The 26,626-nt window shown below is 36.4% G+C and overlaps 1 protein-coding gene across 4 annotated transcripts in view; it reads left to right on the top strand.

The window, feature by feature from the left end:
- Nucleotides 1-23,076, top strand: part of LOC135080376 (voltage-dependent calcium channel type A subunit alpha-1) — a 32,098-nt gene extending 9,022 nt beyond the window's left edge. The window contains exons 8-38 of one of the 4 annotated variants that reach the window (XM_063975024.1): nt 26-127; nt 564-581; nt 1,311-1,508; nt 1,759-1,973; nt 2,376-2,588; nt 2,972-3,145; nt 3,354-3,410; nt 3,635-3,724; nt 4,637-4,740; nt 4,857-4,979; nt 5,260-5,439; nt 5,752-6,018; nt 6,273-6,416; nt 6,767-6,968; nt 7,046-7,210; nt 8,662-8,772; nt 10,382-10,465; nt 12,100-12,282; nt 13,229-13,320; nt 13,677-13,839; nt 14,083-14,210; nt 14,339-14,541; nt 14,623-14,834; nt 16,700-16,869; nt 17,162-17,174; nt 18,234-18,346; nt 18,691-18,845; nt 20,254-20,334; nt 21,084-21,277; nt 21,869-21,978; nt 22,863-23,076. In XM_063975024.1, the coding sequence (XP_063831094.1) occupies nt 26-127; nt 564-581; nt 1,311-1,508; nt 1,759-1,973; nt 2,376-2,588; nt 2,972-3,145; nt 3,354-3,410; nt 3,635-3,724; nt 4,637-4,740; nt 4,857-4,979; nt 5,260-5,439; nt 5,752-6,018; nt 6,273-6,416; nt 6,767-6,968; nt 7,046-7,210; nt 8,662-8,772; nt 10,382-10,465; nt 12,100-12,282; nt 13,229-13,320; nt 13,677-13,839; nt 14,083-14,210; nt 14,339-14,541; nt 14,623-14,834; nt 16,700-16,869; nt 17,162-17,174; nt 18,234-18,346; nt 18,691-18,845; nt 20,254-20,334; nt 21,084-21,277; nt 21,869-21,978; nt 22,863-23,076 (4,478 nt within the window). Of the gene's footprint in view, nt 1-25; nt 128-563; nt 582-1,310; nt 1,509-1,758; nt 1,974-2,375; nt 2,589-2,971; nt 3,146-3,353; nt 3,411-3,634; nt 3,725-4,636; nt 4,741-4,856; nt 4,980-5,259; nt 5,440-5,751; nt 6,019-6,272; nt 6,417-6,766; nt 6,969-7,045; nt 7,211-8,661; nt 8,773-10,381; nt 10,466-11,007; nt 11,050-12,099; nt 12,283-13,228; nt 13,321-13,676; nt 13,840-14,082; nt 14,211-14,338; nt 14,542-14,622; nt 14,835-15,320; nt 15,357-16,699; nt 16,870-17,161; nt 17,175-18,233; nt 18,347-18,690; nt 18,846-20,253; nt 20,335-21,083; nt 21,278-21,868; nt 21,979-22,862 lie in introns of all 4 variants that reach the window. The other 3 variants (XM_063975029.1, XM_063975036.1, XM_063975043.1) reach the window with 3 other exon arrangements.
- Nucleotides 23,077-26,626: the final 3,550 nt, after the last annotated feature.

Genomic DNA, 26,626 nt, shown 5'->3' with positions numbered 1-26,626 from the left:
TCAAACATAAATTTTATGCCAACAGCTCGGAGAAGAGCAGCAGCTAAGAAAAAGTTAAAAAACTTAGGCAAAAGTAAAAGCACAGACACAGAAGAAGAAGAGCAAGACGAAGACTGTGGGGATGACGGTTAGTACATCGAACCTCTTGTTCAATTCATGTTTGTCCCCGTCGTGTTGAGTGTTAATGTTTTTACGATTAATCTTTTCATTTTTATCGCCCCGTTGTGTTCGTTAATATTTATTTTAGACTATAGCTACATTAATTGCGAAAGCATGTGTTTTATTAGCAGCATGTTGATTTATATTTGATTTTACAAACCTTTAAGGAGTTTGATGGTTTTAAATATTTAAACTTTTCATTTCTCTTTCCACGTTGTGATGTAAATTTTCAAATCGTGGTTAATTAATGCAATATATCTGTTTTAGTACAAATTGATATCGATAATCAAAAGAATTTAATGAATGTTGCATGTTAATGTTGTGTTCTCTTGTAAACCTATACACTCGTTTTCATCCACTTCCATTAAGTATTCGTACTCTATTTGTGTGTTGGTTGTTTACAGTTCCAAAGAAAAAGCAAGGTATGGGATCAAGCGTGATGCTGGTAGAATATTCCTTTTCATCTTCTTTGTAGTTGAGAACTAGTATAGTCATAGATTTAGGCATAGTTACTCCTTTTTCCAACCCGACTATAACGTCCGTACGTTTATATATTTACGTATTTGAACAAAAAAGCGTCACATTTATATCAATATCCCAAGCCTAAAGAATTAAAACTCATAACTTGTTAATTTTATTATAAAAACTGTGCTGTATTAAACTATTAATTACTTTTTAAACGTTCGGGCGTCTAACTAAACTATCTTCTAAAACTCTTGCTATTCTTACTTCTCTTCCACCTTCTTCCCCCGCGTTGAATATAAAATAAAAATCGCTTTAACCTACTTTAAGGTTACCTTAAAGCGTGACTGAAAAAACTAGGGATAACAGAACAACTGCCCCCAGGGAGGGTCGTTAGAAATTTATACGGCTCTAGTGTCGAGTAGCGACCTCGATCGTATTCCGACACCGCTCTAAGTCCTGTCCAATTACGCGTTCTAACATGAACCTCCAACATCCAGCTTATTATGTCCCGAAAGCTAAAAGTGCTGATAAGTAAGCTATATGTGCGTATATGCTAGTAACATTAGCTGAATGTTCCCTTTAGTAATAGTTGCTGTTGATTTCACGAACTCGAGTGACGTTTGTTAGATCAACAGCTTTTGGTTCTTGAGAAATATGTTTTACTAATACGTTTTTGTTTACGACAGGTTTTCTGAAAAGCAAGTCGAGATCTGTGGGCAAATGCGCGGACTTCTGGCGCGCCGAGAAAAGGTTCCGGTTTTGGATCCGACACACAGTGAAAACCCAGTGGTTTTATTGGTTCGTCATCGTCTTGGTGTTCTTCAATACGATATGTGTCGCTGTTGAGCACTATAAGCAACCTAAGTGGCTAACATCGTTTTTATGTAAGTATAGTGATAGAAATGTAGAATAGAAATAATTTTACGAATTTAAAAACGATAAACGTATAAATTTTCCGTGAGACATAACTAAACTACATGAAGTTGTAAAACACACACCCTTCAGGCGACTCCCCATTCGCAATCTTTTAGATAGTAATAAGAAATCAAACATTTCAAATATCAAAACATGTTAATCCAACTAATTGCCAGATATAAAGTGTCAAAAAGTATAACTCACCGTCATTTGTTTCAGATTACGCCGAATTTGTGTTCTTGGGTTTGTTCATGATGGAGATGTGGGTGAAGATGTACGCGTTGGGACCGCGGATATACTTCGAGTCCTCGTTCAACCGGTTCGACTGCGTGGTCATCTCGGGCTCCATCTTCGAAGTGGTCTGGTCGGAGGTTAAGGGGGGCTCCTTTGGCCTCTCTGTCCTTAGAGCTTTAAGACTGTTGAGAATATTTAAGGTAAATTATTAATTAGCTGCTTTTTGATACTTGTTTATGATATTTTTACAAGTTTACTTGATAAACGTAATGTTGCGGGTAAAATCTAGTGTAAGAAATAAATGCTCCCTTAATAATTACAGTTTTATCTGTCTTATTATTTACACGAGCTATCGACACGAGCTACATACTTGTAGATCGTGCAAATATTAGGCTCGAGATAATAGGTTTTATGTTGATTTTTGTGATTTGTGAATAAAATTTTAATATAGATCTTTAACTTGTCTAATACTTGTAACTATTATCTAGGTAGGTATTAACTTTAAAATAGGGGAATCTTATGTAGCAAAATCATTGAAAAGTGACACATAATAATCTGGGAGTAAACTTGCAGATCTCAAAAACAAAACATTTATATTTCAGGTCACAAAATACTGGTCATCACTCCGAAACCTAGTGATATCTCTCCTGAACTCGATGAGATCCATCATCTCTCTGCTGTTCCTTCTCTTCCTGTTCATCCTTATCTTCGCCCTGCTCGGCATGCAGCTGTTCGGAGGGCAGTTCAACTTCGAAGACGGCACGCCACCTACCAACTTCAACACTTTCCCCATTGCGTTGCTTACTGTCTTCCAGGTGACTATCCTTTTTGATACCATTATTAATTTAGCCTCTTTTCTTGAAAAGTATCGATAGAGTTTAATTGACCGCGTCTTACGATGATGTGATATTCTTCTATATCACTGCCTTCAAAGTATCATCATCAATCAAAAAAAAAAGTATATAAGTAGTATATCCGTTAAGCTAGCACCCATAACACAAGCATTAAGTTGCTTACTTTGGGGCTAGCTGGCGCTGTGTGAAATTGTCCAAATATTTATTTATTATTAATTTATTTATTTATTAATCAGCCTCATTTTACTCTCTGTCTCTCTGAAATCATCAAGTACTAGTTCAAAAGTTTTAAAAAGTTGGTTAAAATTAGAATCTGTATTTAAAACTTTCTATCTGTATTTCAGATCCTAACAGGAGAAGATTGGAACGAAGTGATGTATGACGGCATCAAGTCTCAGGGCGGGATACAGAGGGGCATGCTTTACTCTCTGTACTTCGTCATCCTGGTGTTGTTTGGCAACTATACCCTGCTAAACGTGTTCCTTGCCATCGCTGTCGACAACTTGGCTAACGCCCAAGTAAGTGCCAATACAACGTAACTCGGTGTTGCTCTGGATGATCCGTCTGTAAACACTATAAGAGTAGTAGCATCTATGTTTCAAAGATCATCAAAATAGGCTAAGTGTTCAAGCGCAGAAATTGCAAGACGATGTTGTGTGTCAACGTCTACGCTCACTTGTAAATCTGACGCCGCTTCTCGTGTAAATGTTGCATTTGTCTTTCCAGGAATTGACAGCGGCAGAAGAGGAACAAGTCGAGGAGGACAAAGAGAAGCAACAACAAGTAAGTCTGCTTCGAAACGTCCATCACGCTGTACATTAGAATGTTAAATTCATTCTCTGATGCTTTGAACTTTAGTTGATAGAATCACGATATCAATACCATAGCATGTTCAACCACTCTTCCACGAGCATTTACTATCGAGCGGTTGTTGTATGGAAGATTGGAACTATTTAGGTGTATCGAAATTTCTATTTCATACGACAACCTCTGTTTCGGCTAATTAGGAATTGGAGAAAGAGATGGGTGCGTTACATGCGGTGGATGGGACTCCACCTCGAGTAGACTTAAGTCCCTCTTCGCCGGCGAGTAGGAAGGTAACGCCGTATGGCCGTGATGCTAAGCTCGCTTCATCGTATGCATTCATGTCAGCCGGTTAAAATATTGTTGATGTTTTTTCATTTAATCCTCTGTCATCTTTTTCATTTCTCCATTCCTGGTCATTGCACGTCTCTTGCACGCCATAATTTCTTTTGAGAATGTTCTTCTCATACTGAATTTTCTACTCATCATGCTTGCGAAAATCAACAATATTTTAACTGTGGCAGTATCATGACGGCTCAATGTCGCTTTTGTGGGCAGAATGTACAATAGGTGTTATTTTAATTCAACATTTATATCTACCTAGCTGGCTAAATGTGGTCAATAGAAATCAAAATTTTTATATTAATTTCTCTGAACTAAAAATATCGCTAGGAAAAGTCATTCACAAAAATTTTCTAGGTGTATTAATTTCAAAATTTGTTTTCTTTGGCTTAAAATTTAATATGAGTTCATTGGAATACTTCAATACCATTGATTTTAATTGTATTTTTTTACGCATGTTTTGAACTTAAGCAAAGTAGTTAGCTTATGTATTTGAATATTAAGGTAATTTTTATGGTTTTCATTTACAAAAGAGACTTAATTTGTGTTCAATATGTAACAATTTAGATAAAAATATTGTGTTAAGACAAAATAGTTTGGATAAAGTAAAAATGCTGCCTAATTATAATAGAAAAGTATATTAGCTCATTGCTACATTTTATAACAAGAATTAGACATTGATAGTCAAACATAAGTTTTATTAAAACCGCTACTTTTAGCAGTAGAATTTTAACTACAAAGCTAATAAATCTTGCTAGTACTTACTCATTAAAGCAATATGTAAAAGCCAGAAGTAAAGCAGCAGATACTTCTATCAGACTATAACATTTCCGATCATTGTAAGGATTTGTGTAATATTCCAGAAAAAGAAAGAAGAGGCCAAAAAAGAAGACGAGGAGGAGATACCAGATGGACCAAAACCAATGCTGCCATATTCGTCCATGTTTATTTTGTCACCTACTAATCCGTAAGTTAACTGTTGTTGATATGACTTTACTGCTTTCGGCTACAACTAATGTTTAGGTTTAAGAAGACTTGATTTTCATCGAGAATATTTACTACTGTTCGTTTTGTTTGTTACAGAATTAGGCGAGGCGCACACTGGGTTGTAAATTTAAGATATTTTGATTTTTTTATTATGATAGTTATATGCTTGAGTTCTGCGGCTTTAGCAGCTGAAGACCCAGTCTTTGAAGGGAGTGAGCGGTAAGACATTTTTTGGTTCTGTTAAGGTATGAATTGGATGCCGTCAGCATTTGGCTAACCTATATCAATCTATGATTACAAACAACAGTATGTTTAGTCCCTCTAACAAGCAAAAAATGCCGATATCATGGACATGACTACAATCCTTAATGCAAAATGCTTAAAGTGAATGCCTTTGCTTCAACCTATCTGCGTTAGCCTTCTGTCGTCGGTTTCCAAGTCACACCTCCAAAGCTAATCGTCCAAAATATAGGTTACTTAACTATTTGTTCTTTTCCAGGAACAAAGTGCTAAACTGGTTCGACTACGCGTTCACGGGCGTGTTCACCGTGGAGATGCTGTTGAAGATAGTCGACCTGGGCATACTGTTCCACCCCGGCGCGTACCTGCGCGATCTGTGGAACATTATGGACGCCACGGTCGTCATCTGTGCCCTCGTCAGCTTCGGTTTCGAGATCGGGTGAGTTCGGATTCTTCTTTCTTTCAAATTCTTCGTTAAACTTATCGCTGGTAAAGCTATACTTAACACCGCCGAGCAACGCCTAAAAATATTTCGGTCGTGTAAGCCACAGTGCAAAATTGATGACTGAAAACATAGAGGAATTGACTGAAAAGGTTGCTAGACGAATAAGGTGTTGTTTAATCTCAGCTTTCTTTTTAGCCCAATTGATGCGTCTTGTTTTTCTAACATTTTACGTTTTATTATTAAGAAATATTTAGTGTGATAAACAGTTTGGAACGTATTTTAATATTGTCTTTTTCTTTGTTACAGAGGTGTCAAAAAGGGGGCGGGACAAAACTTGTCCACAATAAAATCGTTAAGAGTGTTAAGAGTGCTCAGACCATTGAAAACTATAAAACGTGTTCCAAAGTTAAAAGCAGTGTTTGACTGTGTTGTGAACTCTTTGAAAAATGTCATCAACATTCTCATTGTGTACATATTGTTTCAATTCATATTCGCTGTAATTGCAGTTCAACTTTTTAATGGTAAATTTTTTCACTGCAACGATATCAGTAAGAATACATTTGAAGACTGCCAGTGAGTATAACTTTTTATTACAACCTATTCTTATTTAATTTACTGTCTCTGTAACTTCTTTTATCTATAAACCCGTAATTTTAGTACTTTTCTAAAATAACAATTGATGGTGTAGTTTTCCAAAGAAATGAGTGTAATTCCATTTCTCTTTAAATAATGAACCTGTCATTGTATTTCTTCTTTATTGTTTTCTTTTGTTTTACCTTTCACTGACTAAGCTTAATCACAATTCTAATCCTTATCTCCATCCGCAGAGGGTCGTATTTCTTGTACGATCAGAACAGCCTACTGCCGCGCGTGTGCCCGCGCCAGTGGATGACGCAGAGCTTCCACTACGACAATGTCGCGTCCGCGATGCTAACGCTGTTCGCGGTGCAGACGGGCGAGGGGTGGCCACAGTGAGTAGTTTGACTCTTACTCATTACCGAAAAAAGAAAAAAGAAAAAAATATTAAAGAATCACTCCTCGTAGGTTAATGTAGCCAATGGGTTAACACCGCGTTGCTGATGAATAATTCCTTTTTCAAATTTTGACTTTTTCTGATCAGCTCTTATGTCAATGTGTGGTTACTTTTTCTTACATGCCAGAATTTGTCCTTATTTTGAGTTCAGTATTTTTAATTAATCGCAGCTGCCCGTTAAATTATGTAGATGCTCTTTTGTTTTGCTGACTGCGAAATTAGTAAATGTCAATCAACGTTTATTTGTCACTTTGTTTATACTTTAATCAATTATTTTTCTCTTTTCAGAGTGTTACAAAACTCAATGGCCGCCACGTACGAAGACAGGGGACCCATACAAAATTTTCGAATAGAAATGTCCATATTTTATATCGTTTACTTTGTGGTGTTTCCATTCTTCTTTGTTAACATATTCGTAGCTCTGATTATTATCACATTTCAAGAGCAGGGTGAAGCTGAACTGCAAGACGGTGAAATTGATAAGAATCAGGTGAATATTAATAATAAAGAGTAAATAATAATTTCAGTTTATAGAACTGGAAGCCAACCATTAATGTTTGTCCACAGAAATCATGTATAGACTTCACGATAGAAGCCCGACCTCTCGAGAGGTATATGCCAAGCAAAAGAGCGAGTTTTAAGTACAAAGTGTGGAGAATAGTTGTCTCTACGCCTTTCGAGTACTTCATCATGACTCTCATCGTACTCAACACATTGTTGCTCATGATGAAGGTATGTATTTAAATATCGTTTATGTGTTAGAATAATGTTAACTATAAGATTTCTAGTTTATCTCGATAGGTTAGAACAGTGAAACAATTGACGACACTCCTTTCAAAGTAACAGAGAACATACATACAAAACAAATGAAGCACCATAAATGTGGAAAGTAGAATTTGAGGTAGTTGCTGAGAGAGTTAGCCTAAATCACAGGGCACGAAGAGACGACCTAGATTAGTGGAAGGGTCTCCGACACGAAAGCTTGCACCGATCTTCACTAGAGAGTGTAAACCTACGTGCGAAATATTTGGTCCAATCCACTGAATCTCTCTCTACCTTGGCCAATATAAGTACAATGTAGGGACGTTATTCTGTCGTATGTGTATTTTATGTGTAAGCACTTAGCCCTATCCTAAATCTAGTAGTAATTAAAACACATTTATGTTACTGAAATGAGAGTCAGACTTATACTAATGTTAATCATGTGGTCATTTACAACAACAAATTGGCAAACATTAGTACTGCCTATGACGCAACATCAACACACACACATTAAACACTAACACAAACAACATTCGGCGTCATACATCACATCGGAATGCGTACAACAACAGAGCCTATCCCGTCAAGTGTACCGCCGAACTATTTATTTAATCCTGTGTTTTGTTGAGTAATCCTTTCGTGAGTCCTTGCTTGCTGTTATTCATTACATGTGATTGTGTATCAGTGTTTACTGCACGGTATACCTATCCTTCCTACACATTTACGGCACAAGAAACACCAAAATTTTACTCGGTTATTCGTGCTTGAGAATGCACTACATCTCCGAGACCAGTTAGGTTGTTGTAGCATGGGCCATCTATGTTGTTCGTGTTGCATGACCTTATTTAAGATCTAATCTTAATCGTCTTTATGTGAACAATCTGCATGCTTGGTGGAATGGCCTACTGCCAGGCGTGTCTATTGGTGGCTAATAGCTGCTTTGTGTTTTTATTGGGATTCCAAATTGTAAAGCCTAGTAATTTGATACCTAAAACTTTAAGTATCTAATGTACCAGTTTGTTATTCTTCAAGTCGTACCTAACCAATAGCCCATACTTTCTTATATCTATTTGTACTGGGAAAATTATTACTGTGCTCTCAAATATTGGCAAAAATCTTCATTTCACTGTGTCCCTGTCTGTTTTTATTTTTTCCTTCTGTACGGTTTAGCACTAATCCCCTTACCGAGTCCAATGTCACTATCCTTTTCTTCTATAACTCCTTTAAATCGTAAGAGCTAATTGTATTCAGAATGTTAGCACTGAACTGATCTACGAACCCACATCATTTCTATACAAATCCATTCTTTACATCACAACAATACTTTCTTATTTTCGATACCTATGTATGAAATAACAAATATGTATTTTCATTGCCATGGGTTTATCCAATACGCCTGGCACATCATCTCAAAATGGCAGTACTATAATCAAAATGACGTCTACGCGGATGTCCTCAAGTATTCGAATATGGGGTTTACTGGAATGTTTTCTGTGGAAACGGTGTTGAAAATCATCGCTTACGGTGTCAAAGTAAGTACACAAACACAGTTTGAACTGACACTACAGTGTTCAACAGCGAATACCAAATGTGTATTTAGGTACAAATGTACTCTTTCTGTTACTAACATGATTATTTTGTCTATTTACATGACTGTATGGGAATATTTCCAGTCGAGTAAATATCATCCCTTCCCAAGTATCCGATACTGATTTCTCTCTTATATTGTTGTTGATAATATGAATTTATTTGCGAATAATTGTTAAGCATGGCTTTTTACTCCCGCTGCATGTAGCACCTGTATATTTCACGCCTATAATGAATAATCTACTTCCTTTTTCATTGCACTATGTTAAAGACAGCTATCAAAGTGATGTTGTGAGGAGATTCAAGGTAAGTTGTCTTATGCAGCAGGCTATCTAAGCGCAATAAGGTAAGTGAACTTCCTTCTTAACCTGAAAAATTGGATGATTAACTAATTGTCGTGATCCAATGCATGTTTGTGAATCTTATGCATGCAGCACGTGCACTTGTTGCCACTGAACGAATATACATGATCACACAAATGTTATCTGGGCTCATAACGGAGACAATGAACAAGACACACACACAGGCCGCTACACTCATCGTTACATGATAAATGATATAAATAAATAAGTTGTCTGTATACATATTAGAAATTGATAGGATTTGATTTTTTTAGATTAAACAAAGCTAAATGCTAGAGTAGTTTTTTTGCAAGTACAAGTAGAATTTTATGACAATAGCATTCTTTAGTTCACATTAAAGATTGACATCTGGCATTTAGTTTTCATAAAATTTGTAATATTTAACATTAAGGCTAAACAAATTGGTATTGGTTTTGTGGTAGTTCCACGAGGCTCCACCAGAACTCATGGACCCGTTAATATTCATGAACCTCGTCTTTACGTTCTTCTTCTTTCTCGAGACCGTTTTGAAGCTGATTGCCTTCGGATGTACGGTAAGGATGAACACGTTAAATATTTTGAATATCGATAAATAAATTTTAATTTGAGTTATTTTAGTAAATGCGGTTCGTCACTATGATGAACTCGCACTGCCTTCATTCATTTTTTGTATGTGCCGTCAATGCAAACTTTCATCCGCTCAAAGTAATTTCAAATTATCAAAGACAGAATTTTCTATTTTTGCTTATTTTTGATAATTACACGTTCACAATAATTATTATTAGTAATATTTTATTTTGAGGGATTGTTATGTTTGCTTTCAGTACATACGATACACTTTCATTTTTTACCAATTTTAACTTAGATTTATTAGCTTATAATATTCAATATGGACTTGAATATATTAAACACTAGAAATCATTTCATAGGAAGTTTATGAAATAACGCTTTGTTTTGAATATGAAATAGGTGAATAGTTTTTATAGCATTAAAGTTTATAGATTCATAAGCCAGATATTTTTTGATATTTGAATAGATTTGAATTTTTGAGAGAAATATCCTGATTCCTATCCTGATTCAATGATTCCTCATAAATTAAAGAGTATTAAAATAGAAAGTGTACATTTGTATACAATTTTTTGATTTGCAATAATGAAATTTGATATATTAGACATTGTACATATTCGACAACTAATTCATATTTTTATTCCAGAATTTTTTCAAAGATCCGTGGAATACATTTGATTTCATAACGGTCATTGGAAGTATAATTGACGCCCTCATTATGGAGTTTGGCGTGAGTATTCGTCATATTTTTACATTTACTTCCTGTTCCTCTAATGTTGCAACCTCACCAAAAGCATTCGTGATTATTTGTATTTACAATAATGTGTATATTGCAAATGACTCGTTGCCATCTAAATATTGACTAAATAAGGAAATATGGATTCAGCACTTTCGTGTTGAACAAAAATGATAAATAGTTGAAAAGTCACTATAGGCAACTATAATAATATATGTAGTAAAGAACACTTCATTCAATAATTGTTGCGGTATTTGTCGAATAAGCAACTGAAATAGTTAATCACAATTAAACTTCACTGTGAACAGTTACGTGCCTGAAAATAATGCTATTCTTAATTAGCGACTTATACGAGTAAGTGTTTATCTAAACTTTTCTAGTTGTTTTTTCTATTGTGTTTGTAAGATGCGTGTTTGCGTGTGCTCCTGGTGAGGTGACAATTATTTTTATTTATTTTTCACCCGTGTTACTTCTATGACTGTTTCCCCGCTGGCGTTTTCTTTGACATTATGAACATGGGTATATCCTGATTGCAGACTGACCTTGCTGAAAACTGTGCTGACATATCCTGTCAGCAGGTAACGAATTCAATATTTGATTGCTAGGAAAATTAGACTTGTAACTGGACGATAATTGAATTTAGACAATGTGTACATATTTATAATAATAACTAATGTAGTTTTAGATTTTTTTAGATATTAGGGTTTTCTAGATTCTCGTAGTGGTGTAAATTTTATTGTTTGCTAGGGAATTCCCTATTTGTTTTGGGGTTGTTTAGATATTATGACAAAGTTTTTAATGTCGTTGTTAACATGTCCAGAAATTCGGTACTTGTTGCTAGCGATTTAGGTTGAGTGTTATTAAAAATCGTTGATTAAAGTGTGGTCTCAAATTCTAGATAGATTTACAATACAGTAGAACAGACCAAATTATTCTTTGACTTTTTCATTTCGTACTTACTCATACTTCATATTGTTTTTTTTTCTAAATATTTCAATTATTGGTTTCGACTTTATAATTTAGTATAATAATACTGATATTCGTACCTAGGTATTTTATTACTATTATATTTCATTAGAATATACCTAAAGACGTATTTTAGCTATACTAAAGTTTATCTAGTTAAGTCTACAAAGCTTATGTAATGGTGCTAAAAAGTATTAAGTATTGTAACTGTTTTACCAAATGTGTGGCTATGCAAGAGTTTTTGTAGAAATCTGCAGGATTTTATTGTAATTTGAATTTTGATTTGATTAAATTATTAGCTTGTGCCGTTGTCGAAGGAAAACTGCAAGTTCTGTAGGAACTTGTAGTCTAGGAACGCAATCAAAATAAAAAGTAAGAAGCATAATAATATTACAGAACGAAGATTAAAATTCGATTCAGTTTAAGAATAAATCGAGGGTTTGATTTGTGAATATAATTATTTCAACCAATCGCAGTACAGAATCTATGACTGTGATTGAGCATTTTATACGGACTTAAGACCACGAGTAATAAGAAGTAAATGAGATCCAGTTAGTCTACCCGCGACGGCACAAGCTAAATTAATAAGACTTCACTGAAAAGTTTCTCATAAAGATCCACTTTACCACAGATTTGACTAATAACATCCTAACTATTTTTAGGAAAACACGTTCAACGTCGGTTTCCTCCGCCTGTTCCGAGCCGCGCGACTGATCAAGCTGCTTAGACAGGGGTACACCATTCGGATACTGCTCTGGACATTCGTGCAGAGTTTTAAAGCCTTACCCTACGTGTGCCTTCTCATCGCGATGCTATTCTTCATCTATGCCATCATCGGGATGCAGGTCTGTTTTGTTTTCTCCCGTCATAACACTTTAATTTGCAATAATTTTAGATCTTAGTTCAATAATGGGTTCTCGAAATTTGGGGGATGTTTTAGACTACTCAACTTATTCCTTCTCTAGATTCCTGGTTTTAGTATTGACTCTATCTTGCGAATGTCTCATAATTATGTCCTGCCTTTTTTGCCACATCTGATAATCACACAAACATCAAATTAAATATCATCAACACATCTATATCAAATTCATCAAAATATTTACCTGTTTCTCGAGCAAATGGGTGATGGAAAATGGCTTTTCCATCAATAATTGTGTGATTAATAATCAAATGGTACAGGCACTGATATGTTTCTAATGGCAGGTATTTGGAAACATCCAATACGATCCAGACAGTGCCGTGAACAGGCATAACAACTTCCGATCTTTCGTGGGGGCTATCTTGCTACTATTTCGGTGAGAAGTACGCGTAGTAATACCGACCCTGACTCACAAGTCCGCTGCGGCGGCGTAGCCACAAGCATAGGGCGCAAACGCGAGAGAATAGAACGCATGGCACAACCTGGTCGGGTATTGCATCTTGGTACTTGAATCATGCGGTCACAGCCGAAAATCTGTCTCAAATATAAATTCTACATGTGTACCTACACTTTTATCATCAAGCATAAAAACAATATCACCAAAAGTAACAGTATCATCACAAGATTACAAAGTAGCCTTAGTCGAACCTTAGAAGTAAACGTTGATTTATATTGGTTATCCCTTGAAAAGTCGTATAAGTTTGTATCTTATAATGAGTCGAAAATTTGCTTCTTAACCCTAGTTGTTTAGTCACATAATTGAGGTAGAATAGTGTGCAACATGCATTGGGGCGATGAGCTTAGGATGTTTAGGTGACACGTATGAACTGCACACAATGCTGACTTTCTGTGTTGTATCTGCTTGAACACAGGTGTTTGGCAATATAGAGTTATCATCCGAGTCAGATTTGAACAGACACAACAATTTTCAAAGCTTCATTCAAGCACTCATGCTACTGTTCAGGTAAGCATATTTTAAACTTTTTGTTCAACGAATTTTGATCCTAATGTAGTAATTTATTTTGCCCACCACATTAGTGAAGTATCTGATGAAGAATCTTTGAGTAATAAAATGATTATGCTGAATAGTGCTTTATGAGTTAGAATGCTATCACAGCATGCAAATCACGGTTTGGTTCTGTCACGTAGAATAAATGTTATTGAAATTGAAGGTAAACTTATCAAAGATGATGAAAATCGCATCAATATCTACGATGATAAAAAAAAAACAAATAATTCCAAACTTCGTGCATGCGCTAATTTTGAAATTTTGATTTTTATGAATGTGAAGCCATTCGCTGTGAGCCACTTTATGTTTAGATGCGCGACGGGCGAGTCGTGGCCCAACATCATGCTGGCATGCCTGAAGCCCACCAAGTGCGCCAAGACCCCGGACCCGCAGGGCTCCAAGTCCAACGAGGTCTGCGGGAGCACGCTCGCCTACGCCTACTTCGTTTCCTTCATCTTCTTCTGTTCTTTTCTTGTGAGTATTTGAATTCTTATGCTTTATAAAATCTTTATTAGGTAACGTTTCTATGTTGTCTTGTTATAAATCTAATCGAGGTATATCTTCAGTAAACTCTATCTTAAATGGAAATTATTGCCATTTCTATTTATGATTGTTTCGACCTTCGTTATCTAGTTATCTTGTGCCCAAAACTGGGGTTCGTTCTTCTTTCCAATATCCATTTAATATTTTAATTTCAACAATTTCTATTACTTCCAGATGTTGAACTTGTTTGTTGCCGTCATTATGGATAACTTCGACTATCTAACAAGAGACTCGTCCATTCTCGGCGCGCATCATCTTGATGAATTTGTTAGAATATGGGCAGAATATGACCCAAACGCCACGTAAGTAATGATTGCAAACATTATTTGTAATTTTATCGTTGTTGTATCTACGTTTTATTTATGTTAAATAATTCCATCTATGCACCTACAAAGTTTTGGGTATTAAAGCATGATTTATTTGATTCCAGGGGGAAGATTCATTATACAGAAATGTACGATATGTTGAAAAATATGGATCCACCTCTGGGGTTTGGTAATAAGTGTCCAAATAGACTAGCGTATAAGAAATTAATTAGAATGAATATGCCGCTAGATGAAGAGGGGAAAGTTAATTTTACAACAACACTATTTGCCTTAATTCGGGAAAACCTGAACATCAAGATGAGATCAGGTAAGATTAATTAAAATATAATTAAAAAAGTATAACAAATGACAAATGAGAGTAACTAAATTGTTTAACATTGCATTTCAGCCGAAGAAATGGACCAAGCAGATGCAGAACTAAGAGAAACGATAACACAAATATGGCCACTCCAAGCAAAGAAGATGTTAGACTTGTTGGTGCCTCGAAACGACGTACTCAATGCAGGGAAATTGACCGTAGGAAAGATCTACGCGGGATTGCTCATTTTAGAGAGCTGGAGATCTACTAGGTTTGGCCAAACCGCACCACAGGGCGTTCCGGTAAGTGATTACCTTCTATCCCCTGCACTGACTGTACATTTTAAGTTACAAGCAAAATTTCTTATGAAAACCTATGTAGTATATCAATGAAGCCAGAGTAAATCCGTGTGGCTTTTGCCTAATGTATATACTCGTACGTAAAATACCTGTAATTTTGAGCCAAATGTAACTACTTATTATGTGGGTAGGTAATAACTACACGTTTAAAGTAGTGTTTGTTGATGGCCCCTTATAATTTACCCCCACACTAGATTACAATTTGAAACATCATAGTTAGTAAATAGAGTTGGTTGTGTTGTCTATCTGTGGATGTATTGTTGTGTTCATTGACGATCTATCTAACATTCTAAATTCTCACGTTTTTAAACGTTGTCGTCAAAGAGACAGATTGGCTCAGTGATATGGATTACCAATAACAACAATACAGAGTCACTTTAGTCAATTCGACTCTTAACGAGTCGTCTACATTGGTGGTTTACTTTTCAGGCATTCAACGAGAATAGCCCTACGGCCATTCAGCCGGTAGTATTATAATATTTTACGGATCGAACTTTGACTACTTTTTACTTGCACTGTTCTAGATATTTTTTGTTTTATCATAAAATTCTTCTCGCATCGTGTTTGAATAAACTTAATATTAAATAAAGAATGATAAATAAATCGCGATGACCGAAAGAATGACATGATGGTCAATTAAAGAAACTTTCTTAAATTGATCAAATTAAACCAAGTAGTTTAGATGATAATAACAGAGAATTAGTTTTAGTTGATAATGACGCACTTGATGTTTTATTAGCTTAGGCAAACTTGTGCGCGTCTTGCACACTTTTGTCAATCAAGTGACCGTCAGGGCTTCGTAAACCACAATATAGTGACCTATCCTATAGTTGCAAAATAGTACTTAGACAAGTGTGTCTGTATTGAGAAGTTGATAATTTGTCTGTAGTGTTAGAAGTTTGTCCTTATCGTAGATTTGTTTGTCTTCCCAATTGTGTCGTCCGATTTTACATTACTCGCTCGCTGTCTTTAGCGATACCCTAGCAACACTATGCATCGAATTTTCTTTTACGATATTTTACCATATTCATACTGTTTTAGGATTGTGCATGAATTTTTCTGACATGGTTTTCTTCTACGAAATAACAGTGATTTTGTTTGTTCTTTGGCTTAACTTATTGTGTCTTTCATATTTGGTTTTGATTAGGTACATTTTGGCTCAATAAAAATACCATTTTAGTGGCCAGATAATAAAATAATATCAGAATGCTTTCTTGCTACGCTCTTATTTGCCTTTCTTGTAATTATTATTGTAATATAGCATAACAATTTACAAAATGAAATTTTTATTCGCAAATCTGCGCATGCTGGAGAACATATTATAATCCTGTGCCTTTGGAAGTGAACGCACTACGGTGATGACGCTAACGAGATGACTTGCCTCTGGCTTCAGTCTTGCACATGAATTTTATTAAATAGCACTTGTTTTTAAACTTTATAAAAATGCTTTGTAATTTACAGCTCTTATACATATCTGAATACATTAAGGTTCTACCAACATGTACGACGTGAACATATCCGCCACTGACATGCTACAACTAATTTGTGACAGTATTATTTTCTCAGATAGCCGCATTCATATTCACTATAACAACACTGATACATCCTTGCTTTTATTGTGTCCATCGGTTGGATTTCTGACACTTTACAAACACACACAAACACAGAGAACTCCAGCATGGACATGATGTGTGGGATGTTTGCGCAAACTCATGTAGGCTTTAGCCGTTAGTTGGTCCTTACGGGCCTGTGTGTGACATGAGCGTGCGCATCGCGAGTATGGGTGGGTGACCTCGTGCGTGGTGCAGAAGGCGTCGTTGTTTAACTGCCTAATGGACGTGGCGGCGGGACTGGGGCCCGGGTCGCGCGCCGGCTCCCTCAGCCATGAGGGTCCTCCCATCGGCGCTACTGAAGGACACCCAGAAGACCCACACACGCTAGCGAACCTCGCCCGCAGAAACACCAGAAAATCACTCAAGTGAGTACAAATACTTCGCTATTATTAGTTCCATAAAATGAAAAGTGAAGACTTGTTTTAACAAGGTTAAAAGGATAATCACATGATTATAATTTAACTTAGAACTGTTAGTTATTCTGTGACTGAAGAGGAAAACATTTTCAATTTAAATATAAAATGTTAAGCGAGATGATCCAGTATAAAACCGTAATCTTGAGAAATTGATGTCATTTAAATGACAATGTAGCCTAGACCAGCAAGAAAACTTACAATACTCTGATCAATGACTAACAATGATTTTCTTTTGTTACAGGAACAACAAAAAGGTGAATACCTTTTGATAGGGTGAAGTTGAGTCGATCCTAAATGTCGTACTCCCTTGTCAGTCAGACGCTCCGATACTAGCTATTGTCAAGTGCAATCGATGTTACCACCAATATCACTAGACAACCAAGCAAAATTCTGTAGATTCCATTTTAAGATGAATAGAATGCAATTGGAAAACACTTTACGATACAAATACGTGATGTTGAGGGTCCAAATGTTGTTAATGTATGGCTAAATGGGTGTTCCTTTAGAAAAGCCACATCGATGCATTTACATCTGTCATAGATATAGTCGATGTTGTACATTTTATGTTCAGAGCTTTGTTTGAGTGTTTTGAGAATAACACAACATAGGCTATTGATATTATTCGTTGTTAACATTAGATTCTAAATGATATTAATAGGTAACTAATGTGGTTTAACGTATTTTAGGGCCTTAGGCTCTTTAGTGTTTAATTTGATTGTGCTGTAACATATTAATGGTAAATATTTTGAAGTTTACAGATGGTTGTTGATGTTTAGGTAAACGATTTCAGTAAATTAGGTTTGATTTTTAACTCGTAGAACAAAATGTTAGATTTTTGTGTACTAATTGATATCTCGAGATATGATTAGTGAATGCTATTCGGATTAATGTTATATGGGTGGTTTCCTAACATTCTTCTTTCTTAAATACTTAGACATAGCACCATCACAATCAATACATTGACATACCAACATACCTCCAGTCATAATATCTAACATGACACCAAAACAATATTTATACAACAACATAAAACTTGCATGCCGAGGTAAATCAAATAAAGCATGTTATTATAATATCTGCGATGTAGATAGCAATGACGTTTGGGTAAGTAAAACACCCTTAAATGTTACTATATGGCACTGGCACGATTTGTTGCATGAATTGCAATTTAAAGTAGCATTCACTTGTGTGCATGTGTTATGTCCTCAAAATTTTGTAAATATGGGACAGTAATAAACATTGTTTATCAATTCTGTAAATGAAAAGTCCAAAGCAAGGCCAATGATGGGAATATTAACACGATATACTTGTAGGTATTGGAGCTGCAAGGATCGCAACATGCGTCCATGGAGTCCTTGGACGATGGGCGGTTACAAGCAGCTCATACATACCAAAATGGTCACCATGGAAGATCTTCTAGTTTAAGGTAACAATAAATCACGTTATTTTACCTTTGTTCGCATTATCATTTGGTTTTGTTATTTCCTTTTTATTTTGTTTTGTAGTGTCATCGAAGAAGAGATTGATCTCAAAGTATTGGTAGTGAAAAATGGTATGTTCACCATGCACGCGTTATTACAACCGTAACCCTACCTTGTACTAACCATTTTTCTAATCAACAGTTAACAGCTGACTTGGACCCTATCTTTCCAGTTTCTACCTACCTATAAATGTGTTGTCTAATGTTGCATGTACCCTAACATGCATGGTGACGGTGGTATTGTTTAGGGAAATATTTAAACGTGTTAAAGTGTATGCTTTATTGTTCAGACGAACGCCAAGTCCGAGACGACGAGGGCACTACGGAGGTTACCATCACGATATCGGTTTCTCCGACACCGTCAGCAACGTCGTCGAGATAGTTAAGCATGAACATCAAAGGCACGGGCGAACGCACCGTGCGCCACACCACTATCACCCACATGGTAGGTGCACCTTTTATCCCATTACTTAGCTATACCAAATATTACGAACAATTAAATAACATTTTGAACAGAAGCAAGTAAGTCTAAAGTGAAATGTAAATCTGACAAAACCCTAGACCCATACCTAGATCATCTATGTAAATAGCGAATTCGATAATAATGGCATCATCTAGCATTCATTTGTATGAAAAGAATTCAGATTTACCATTCACTGGCTTAATGCTAATGCAAACTCAAACATAACCGTGTTTGACCGTGTTCTTAAACCATTAAATGATATCACGTTCGAATTTGTTAAGCTTCCTTATGAGCTATTTGCCTCTAACCATTATTATATTATTTTAGTCCTGTAGTTATATTCTTACCGTAACATCAACCGTCAACATACCTACTGTTTTATTTAGCTTGAATTCAGAGAATTCTAAACAGTTTTGCAAACATTTTTCTTCTCATGAAGGTACTCTGAAAGTTTTGTGAGAAGATGGGAAGTCTAGCTTACAAGTAGTTGTAGATACTCATGTTTCGTAGATGTAGTTTTAAGATACAGCGAAAGCCAATCAGTTAAGCTATAATAATAACTGAGGCTCGTGATTTAGATAAATAGATTGTAAATCCTAGCCATACTAAACATTTTCACAAAGCTAGTTTTGTAACATTATACCTAGTAGCTACTTAGCTATGATTTAAACTGCTCATCATACATACGTAATAATGCTCATGTTTGAAATTGTTAGTAATGTCATAATAATTATACCATCAGGCCACACATTTTAGATATAAGCGAATAACATATTGGCATTTGATACCAAATTGCAAATGCTATTGAAATGAAATTGGAATTAATTGGCCTCTACAATGTGTAATTAATGAAATTCACGTTTTACAACGAGATAAATGAATTTGCCTGCTGCATGCTAAAATATGATGCCCATTTGAAAACGGTTTTGCTCTTATTTGCACATATTTAATCGCTTTATTCATGGGCTCCTCAGAAACAGGGGTGCCGCGCATGCACTTAAACAATCTCACTTAAAATATCATGCAGCATGCAAAAGCTTGATGATTTGACTATATTTTAATTTCTATATTTTCTGCAGTAGACAGCGGTAGCCATATAAAATCGACATAATATTGTAATCGAACAATTAGACTTATTACTGTATCAAAATGTTCTATTGGGTTAGCTAAATTATGTTCATACAATGTAGTCACTGGACACACTTTCCAAACCGAGTTCGATACCCAGTCCCGTTTGCCCCATTCCGTGTCCATACAACCCGTACTTAACCACGTTAACAGACACCCAAAACTTTTAGAGTCACCTTTGTGGGTAGGAAATAAGGTCGGTAGTACGACGGGCTTAGGGTTTAGCGTGGTGGAAGGTACATGAAGGTATTCCTGACAGCAGGGAAGGAGTGGAGGGCGCCGCACCCCACAACCAGCCTGAGCCAGCCCTCGCGATCGCCCAGCCCGCCACACCACACCTACGGTGAGATCCCCTCGCCACTACACTACGGGCCACTCACAGTTCTAAATAAGCCGCGGATAACAGTTCCTAAGTATAAGAGAAGGCACTGAACGTCACCTGGACAGTTCTGAACACGTACTTTAAATTACAAACATGAGAATGACTTTCAGTTCTTACTCTTCCCTAACATTACTCATAAGCATTCAAACATCCACTTTCAAACATTTAAAGTTCAATAATACATTTGAATATAGGCGGTCATTACCACACGATTGAGGTTAGGGCATACAATGTGAATACGTTTAAATTTTCAAATTAAGTTACAATTGTAAAGCAAAGGGTCTGAAATCTCTTGACTGACAAAATTATATTTCTTGTTTATGAACAAAATCTTGAGACCCTTTGCTGCCCATGGCTATGTTAGATGTTCAATGTACGCGAAGATTGTAAGAGAATGAGCGCGGTGAGTCAACAATGAGAAAATTGTTTGCACATCTGTTCAACTTACATTAATTTGTATAGTTCCATCACAACCCTGTTGATTTTATTGTTTTACTTTTGATCATTCGATGTTTCTTATTTTCAAATAAATCGGTAACCAAGCGACAATCAGAACCGCGGAATCAATAGACACTTGTCTGGGAAAGCTTTTTTGAAGGTATCATTATGACGATCGTCTTGAAACCCTTTTCAAAGCTTTTCCAGAATAGTTCTCTCGCGTTTGAGAGCTAATTTCCGCGAATGGAACTAGCAAATGATTCAAAGATCAGTTTGGGCACCGATAGGTGGCGACCGGGAACGGGAGCGGGAACGGGAATGGCGGGAATGGCGCGACCGCTCGTACGAGCGCGAGGGCACGCGCCGCGGCCGCGGCCGGCAGCTGCCTCCCACGCCCACTAAACCGTCCACGCTACAGGTCAAGCCGCAGCCGCCGTTCACAAGAATCAGCCACAGCCCATCACACGTGAGTTTAGTGTAAACCCGCATTTAATTACAACAACCGTTAAATGAAAATGACGCGATTACGTCCAGTTCTCTCAATTCGGAACCTAAACCGAAGATTCATTTCGCAAAAAAATACTTTGCTCGTAGCAACTACGCAGAAAAAACGTAGCACGTAGCCGCAACTTGATTGCGTTGCGTCGTAGTTCACTACGAGCTACGATGCTACACATCTTCTGTAGCATCGTAGCTCGTAGTCAACTACGACGACTTCCTTCCAAAATAATTTATTTTCAAGGTTATTCCATGCAAAGCTACAAGAGGTCATTTAATTACGTGATACCACATTGGCAGTTGTATAGACATTCTTCAATTTCAGTGGTCTAAGATTGATTTCACCTGTAACTAGCTGTTAAATATCTGTTACTGACTAAATTAACTTGTTCCGTTCCAAACATTGAAAACATTTGATTCCAAGATTGAGACTAAACAAATTATATCCCCATTGAGTACTACTCCTATTCTCACGCTTGGCCCACGGTCAGGCTTCGGCATTTGAGCTTGGTCAAATTCTATTCTTCTGAAAACTTATTTATTTTTTGTTCTATTTCAGTTATCATTGAGGCATACGGTGAGAGAACCCGTAGAGCCTGTACATGATGAGTATGAGTATGGCCGAGAAGTTGAAAGACTGATACACCGAGATTATAGATCTAGAGAGAGGTAAGTCGTTGATTTATTGGATTTGATTACTACAGATTTATACTACTTAATTGAAAAAAACAAAGCTCTTTTTTGTTTGGACAAATGGATGGCTAAAGAGGTTAATATATCAAAGGCACTACAAAATCTCAGAGGAAAAACTAACAGGAGTAATCTTTCTTGCTGAAGTACTTACTTGTGATGAAAATGAAAATCATGGATTTATTTACCCTTTGTGTAAGATATTTAACTTTTTTAGTTATTAAGTTAATTAATACAAAACTTTCAGCTCTGTTTGCCTACAGTATCTTATGCAAGTAAGTGTCAACTAGGTATCACCCGTGGCTCTACTATCGACCGTGTCAAGACTTTGGAAATCTTGTGAATAAGATACGATAAAAAATCCATCAGACTGAATAAACAAGTTTTCAGCGATTTCTAGATACCTAGCTGTTTCAGAAAGATACGTTTATGTCCGAGGTAGGAGATAACATGCATAATGGGAAGACATATTTTGGTTTGGTAAATGAACTCACGATAGTAAATATTGGTGAAAGAATCAGGTACTTCGTTGACACTACCCGAAATATAAGAATTTGAAATCAAATTTCAGGGCATTCTCTAAACGCTCTAGTTAACGACCCACAAAATTTTACGTCACGTCGATTTAGTTTGCATCAAACGCAAATCATATCTTTAGATATTCTCGTATACTAACGCCTAGTTATGACGTCACGTTTTAGTACTTTGTTTGTACGAAAGGAATATGTTCGGATGATCACATTCTTGGATTCCTTCCTATAAACTACCGCCTAGTTATGACGTCACGTCTTTGTCTTTGCAAGAGTTTTTTTCGAATTCTGTTGACGCGGACTAATCATACACCACTAATTTGGGTTTCGCAGACGCGGACGAGGCTACGACCTGGAGCGCGGGGGCGGGGGCGGGGGCGGGGCCCGCGCGTACGAGGCGCCGCTGAGTTACGAGGCGGCGCTGGCGCTGGGCCGCGGCGGCGGCTCGCGCGCGCTCCCTTCGCCCGCCGGCGGCGCGCCGCGGCTGCCCAACGGGTACAAGCCGCGCGCGCGCCACTCCGACTCCGACGAGGACGACTGGTGCTAGCGGCGCGGCCGCGCGCGCTCCCAGCGGGACGTGCGCGCGCGCGCCGGCCCGCACCCCGCGCCCGCGCACTCCCTCTGACCCCCCGCACGCGCACTTTTTATTAGTGATGGGCCAACTCGGGAAAAACAAAACTCGATTTAACCCGAGTTAAAATCCACGTAACTCGAGTTAACTGGATGGACAAGTCAGTTTTTTTCTTACTTTTACCAGTTTATTCCCTCAGATTCGTATAAACATTTAAAAACATATCATTTATAATGTATTGGGAGAATCATATTAACTAAAGTAAGAAAGAAAAAATTATTGTTTGAAATATAATAATTTATTCATGGATTTTTGGCTTGAATTTTTATTTAAAAAAATATTTATATTTATTATCACTTGGCATTTTTAAAAAACAGAACATAAAACACAAAAATCTACAACAATAACCGGCAGTTTAAAGTTAACTTCAAATGAACATAGTCTCAATCTCAACACTCAAATGATCGGCAATCTTCGGTCCATGTCGGATCCATTCGGTTTATGATACGAACTCGAGTCTGAGAGAATTCAACTCGAGTGGGTTCGAGTTACGCCCAACTCGAGTTAACTCGAGTTACTTACTTGAGTTGACCATCACTACTTTTTATACCCACCGTGTAAAACGACTCTCGTTGCTCAGCCGTTTGGACGTCCCTCCCGGAGCGGGCCGCCCCGCCCGACAACCCTCGACGGGCCTCCGCGAGCTATATCCAAATTCTAGTGTTTACAAAGTTTTGGAAAATTTAATTTTTAATTCGCTAAAATTTTACTCCTTGATTTACTAAGGTTAAGGTGGCGTAAGACGGTGCCGGACGACTCGTTTGCGCTAGGATTTTTACATGAAATTATTAGTCCGTATCGTAAAGTAATCGTTTCTATATAAATTTGCACCGCGCACGCGGCGCCGAGGGCGGGGCCGGCCCGACACCGTTTCACGCCCGTTAGACGTTGGAGGAACACTAGCGATTCATCGTCGAACAAATTAATACTAGTATTGTATAAAATATTTACATAGCGAATAATTTTTACTTAGTTAATATACTAAATAAATAATTAAACATTTTTTATTGAATTTGCTGTCCTTCCCCCAAGTGCTTTATACCTACGTTATTTAAATACGATTAAAACTAAATAAATATGAATTGTATGTAACTTTGAAGATATATTTCAGCATTAAAGGATTACCTAAATTGTTAAATCGTGTACTGATATTGTTTATAGAGATTTTGCCGCCTGGTTTACTGCATAATGTGTGTACGATTATTCGTTTAGTATTACCGACTAACAAGATGCATTAGATGTAAGAATCGACGTCCTTGTAAGAGTATCTGGTTATTGCTCGAAAAAATCGTTATTATAGATCGGTTTGTAGAGTTTACTTTGAATAGTACTAAGCCAAAAGGTCAGCAACAACCAATACAATCCCATTTTAGTTGTTTGTTTAGTCAAACCCATAAATAAATGACATAGATACTCTTATACCGATGTCTCGCTGCAATATGGCGTGTTCTCATCGACATAAGTATGTTTGTTTATCTATAGCAAAAATTTTATTACTGTTTAGAAGTTGTGAAAACACAAGAGAAAATATTTACGTGTGTAACATAAAATTATGAATTCTAGCAATTGTTACTAAAATACCTTACAACGAAATATAAAATTTCTAATGCAATAAAATATATTTATTTTCATAGTATGTCGATGAGGCGTTTAACATAGAAAAACAAAGCAATCACCAGGCACAAAATCTAAGGATTTTATGTACAGTCAAAAGCAGAATCGGTTTGCGACTTATTATATTGATGTTTTAAAAATTGTTTCGAATAAGCCATTGTTGAAATTGTAATATTTGAATAATAATTATTCTTAAAAATAAAAGGCGGCCGACCGAATCTGACGTTGACTTCTCGATTAAGAATCCGTTAACAATCGTCCTACTCCCATTGAACTCGGTATGTTACGCCATCGTCATTTTAGTCACCTGTTAGCTATCGCCTTCGACGCGACTGTTGTACTGTAAATACAACTTTTCTAATTCGCCATTACTTATTATTAAATATTATCAAAATATCTATAAACGCAACAATATAAATAGTACCTTGATGCTAGTGAATTATTATAACAGTTATAAATATAATCGATTGGAACTTTTTAGACTACTTTCTTTCAATTCACTAAGAGTCAAAATATAAATATAATCTATATTTTATAAAAGAGAAAACTAATTCATTAATAATATGATAGCTCGTATTAAATATTAAGTATAACAGTTGTCGTTTAAGGCGAAATCGTTCAACACCATCAACATTTGTTGCAAGGCATGTGGTAGGTTACGTACGACACTTTAGTACGACAAAATTGTAAATACATGATTTTCTGTGATAACATGTGGAAATATGAGAATATTATTATTAGAACTGTGTGATTGCCTAGGGAAGCTGTTCATTTTTCTAAGAGACTCCGTGCTTTTGGGAAACGATTGTTTACGACTTTGTTCGCGCTCTATGTAAAATGTCAGTAAAATAATTTTAATTTAAGTTGTTCTCGTTTTTCGCTAGTGAACATTTTGATACTGAAGTAAATCGGGTATTATAAAAGTATATACGTAAATTAATAGTACATACAAACACAAAGTCTGGCGACTAATTGTGATTCCTAGAAGCGCGGAAAAATAGTAGAACCTTTAGTCAAATTGGATATTAACTCTTGTCATATTTTGATTGTTGTTGCTCGTTGCGAAGGGCGGGAGCTGGTTGTATAGCTTTTATATTTTACCTCTGTTATAGTTACTAGTACAAATTATCTACGCTGCGAGGGACGAAGGCATTTTTGTGCAGAACTGTCCGCGTTACAAAATACACCTTATGTTCATTGTAAAAAAATATAAATCCGTTTATTGTATGTTTGTGAAGTGATAGTTTCGAACAACTGATATTATTAAAGTTAATTACATACAATGCTAATCTAGTTGTAATTTCAAATTATATTGTTTTCAAGTGTTCGCGAAAGAATGCAGGTCCCAAAATGTAACTTGTTGCCCTCGATCTCAGAGTGTTAGATTTCTTCTATTGTAGGTTTATTATTTATCGATATTGATTCATGGAGAATATTTATATACTATTATTGTTAAATTGTAATGTTTCGTTCTGTCATTTGTAATTGGGGTGTTAGGATGATACAATAAGCCGATGGACTTTCGATGACTGGAATAGACTTACTGAGTGCGTCCCGCTGTAGTTCGTGTCCCCGCGAAAGATACGGTGTTTCACTAACATACGTGTATAAGACGTGTAAATATTGTAAAATATTACGCGACCGTTGTGTAGAGGTCGCCTGTGAAAATGTCTAGTGATATGTTACTAGTTATCTTAATGTTAGCTAGGTAATCTCGTCCCCAACTGTCCTTGAATTTAAGTTGGGTGTTTCACTGCCTTAAAGTAATAAAGAATCGATGTAACCGTTACCTTAACTAATACAGATAAGTGGCATTTCAATTATTCTTATACGTTTTTATCATTCGACACAC

Source organism: Ostrinia nubilalis, chromosome 2 (genome assembly GCF_963855985.1).
Source record: "Ostrinia nubilalis chromosome 2, ilOstNubi1.1, whole genome shotgun sequence".
NCBI classification, from domain to species: domain Eukaryota; kingdom Metazoa; phylum Arthropoda; class Insecta; order Lepidoptera; family Crambidae; genus Ostrinia; species Ostrinia nubilalis.
Note: the sequence above shows the minus strand (reverse complement) of the source record. Positions and strands in the feature narration are given on the sequence as shown.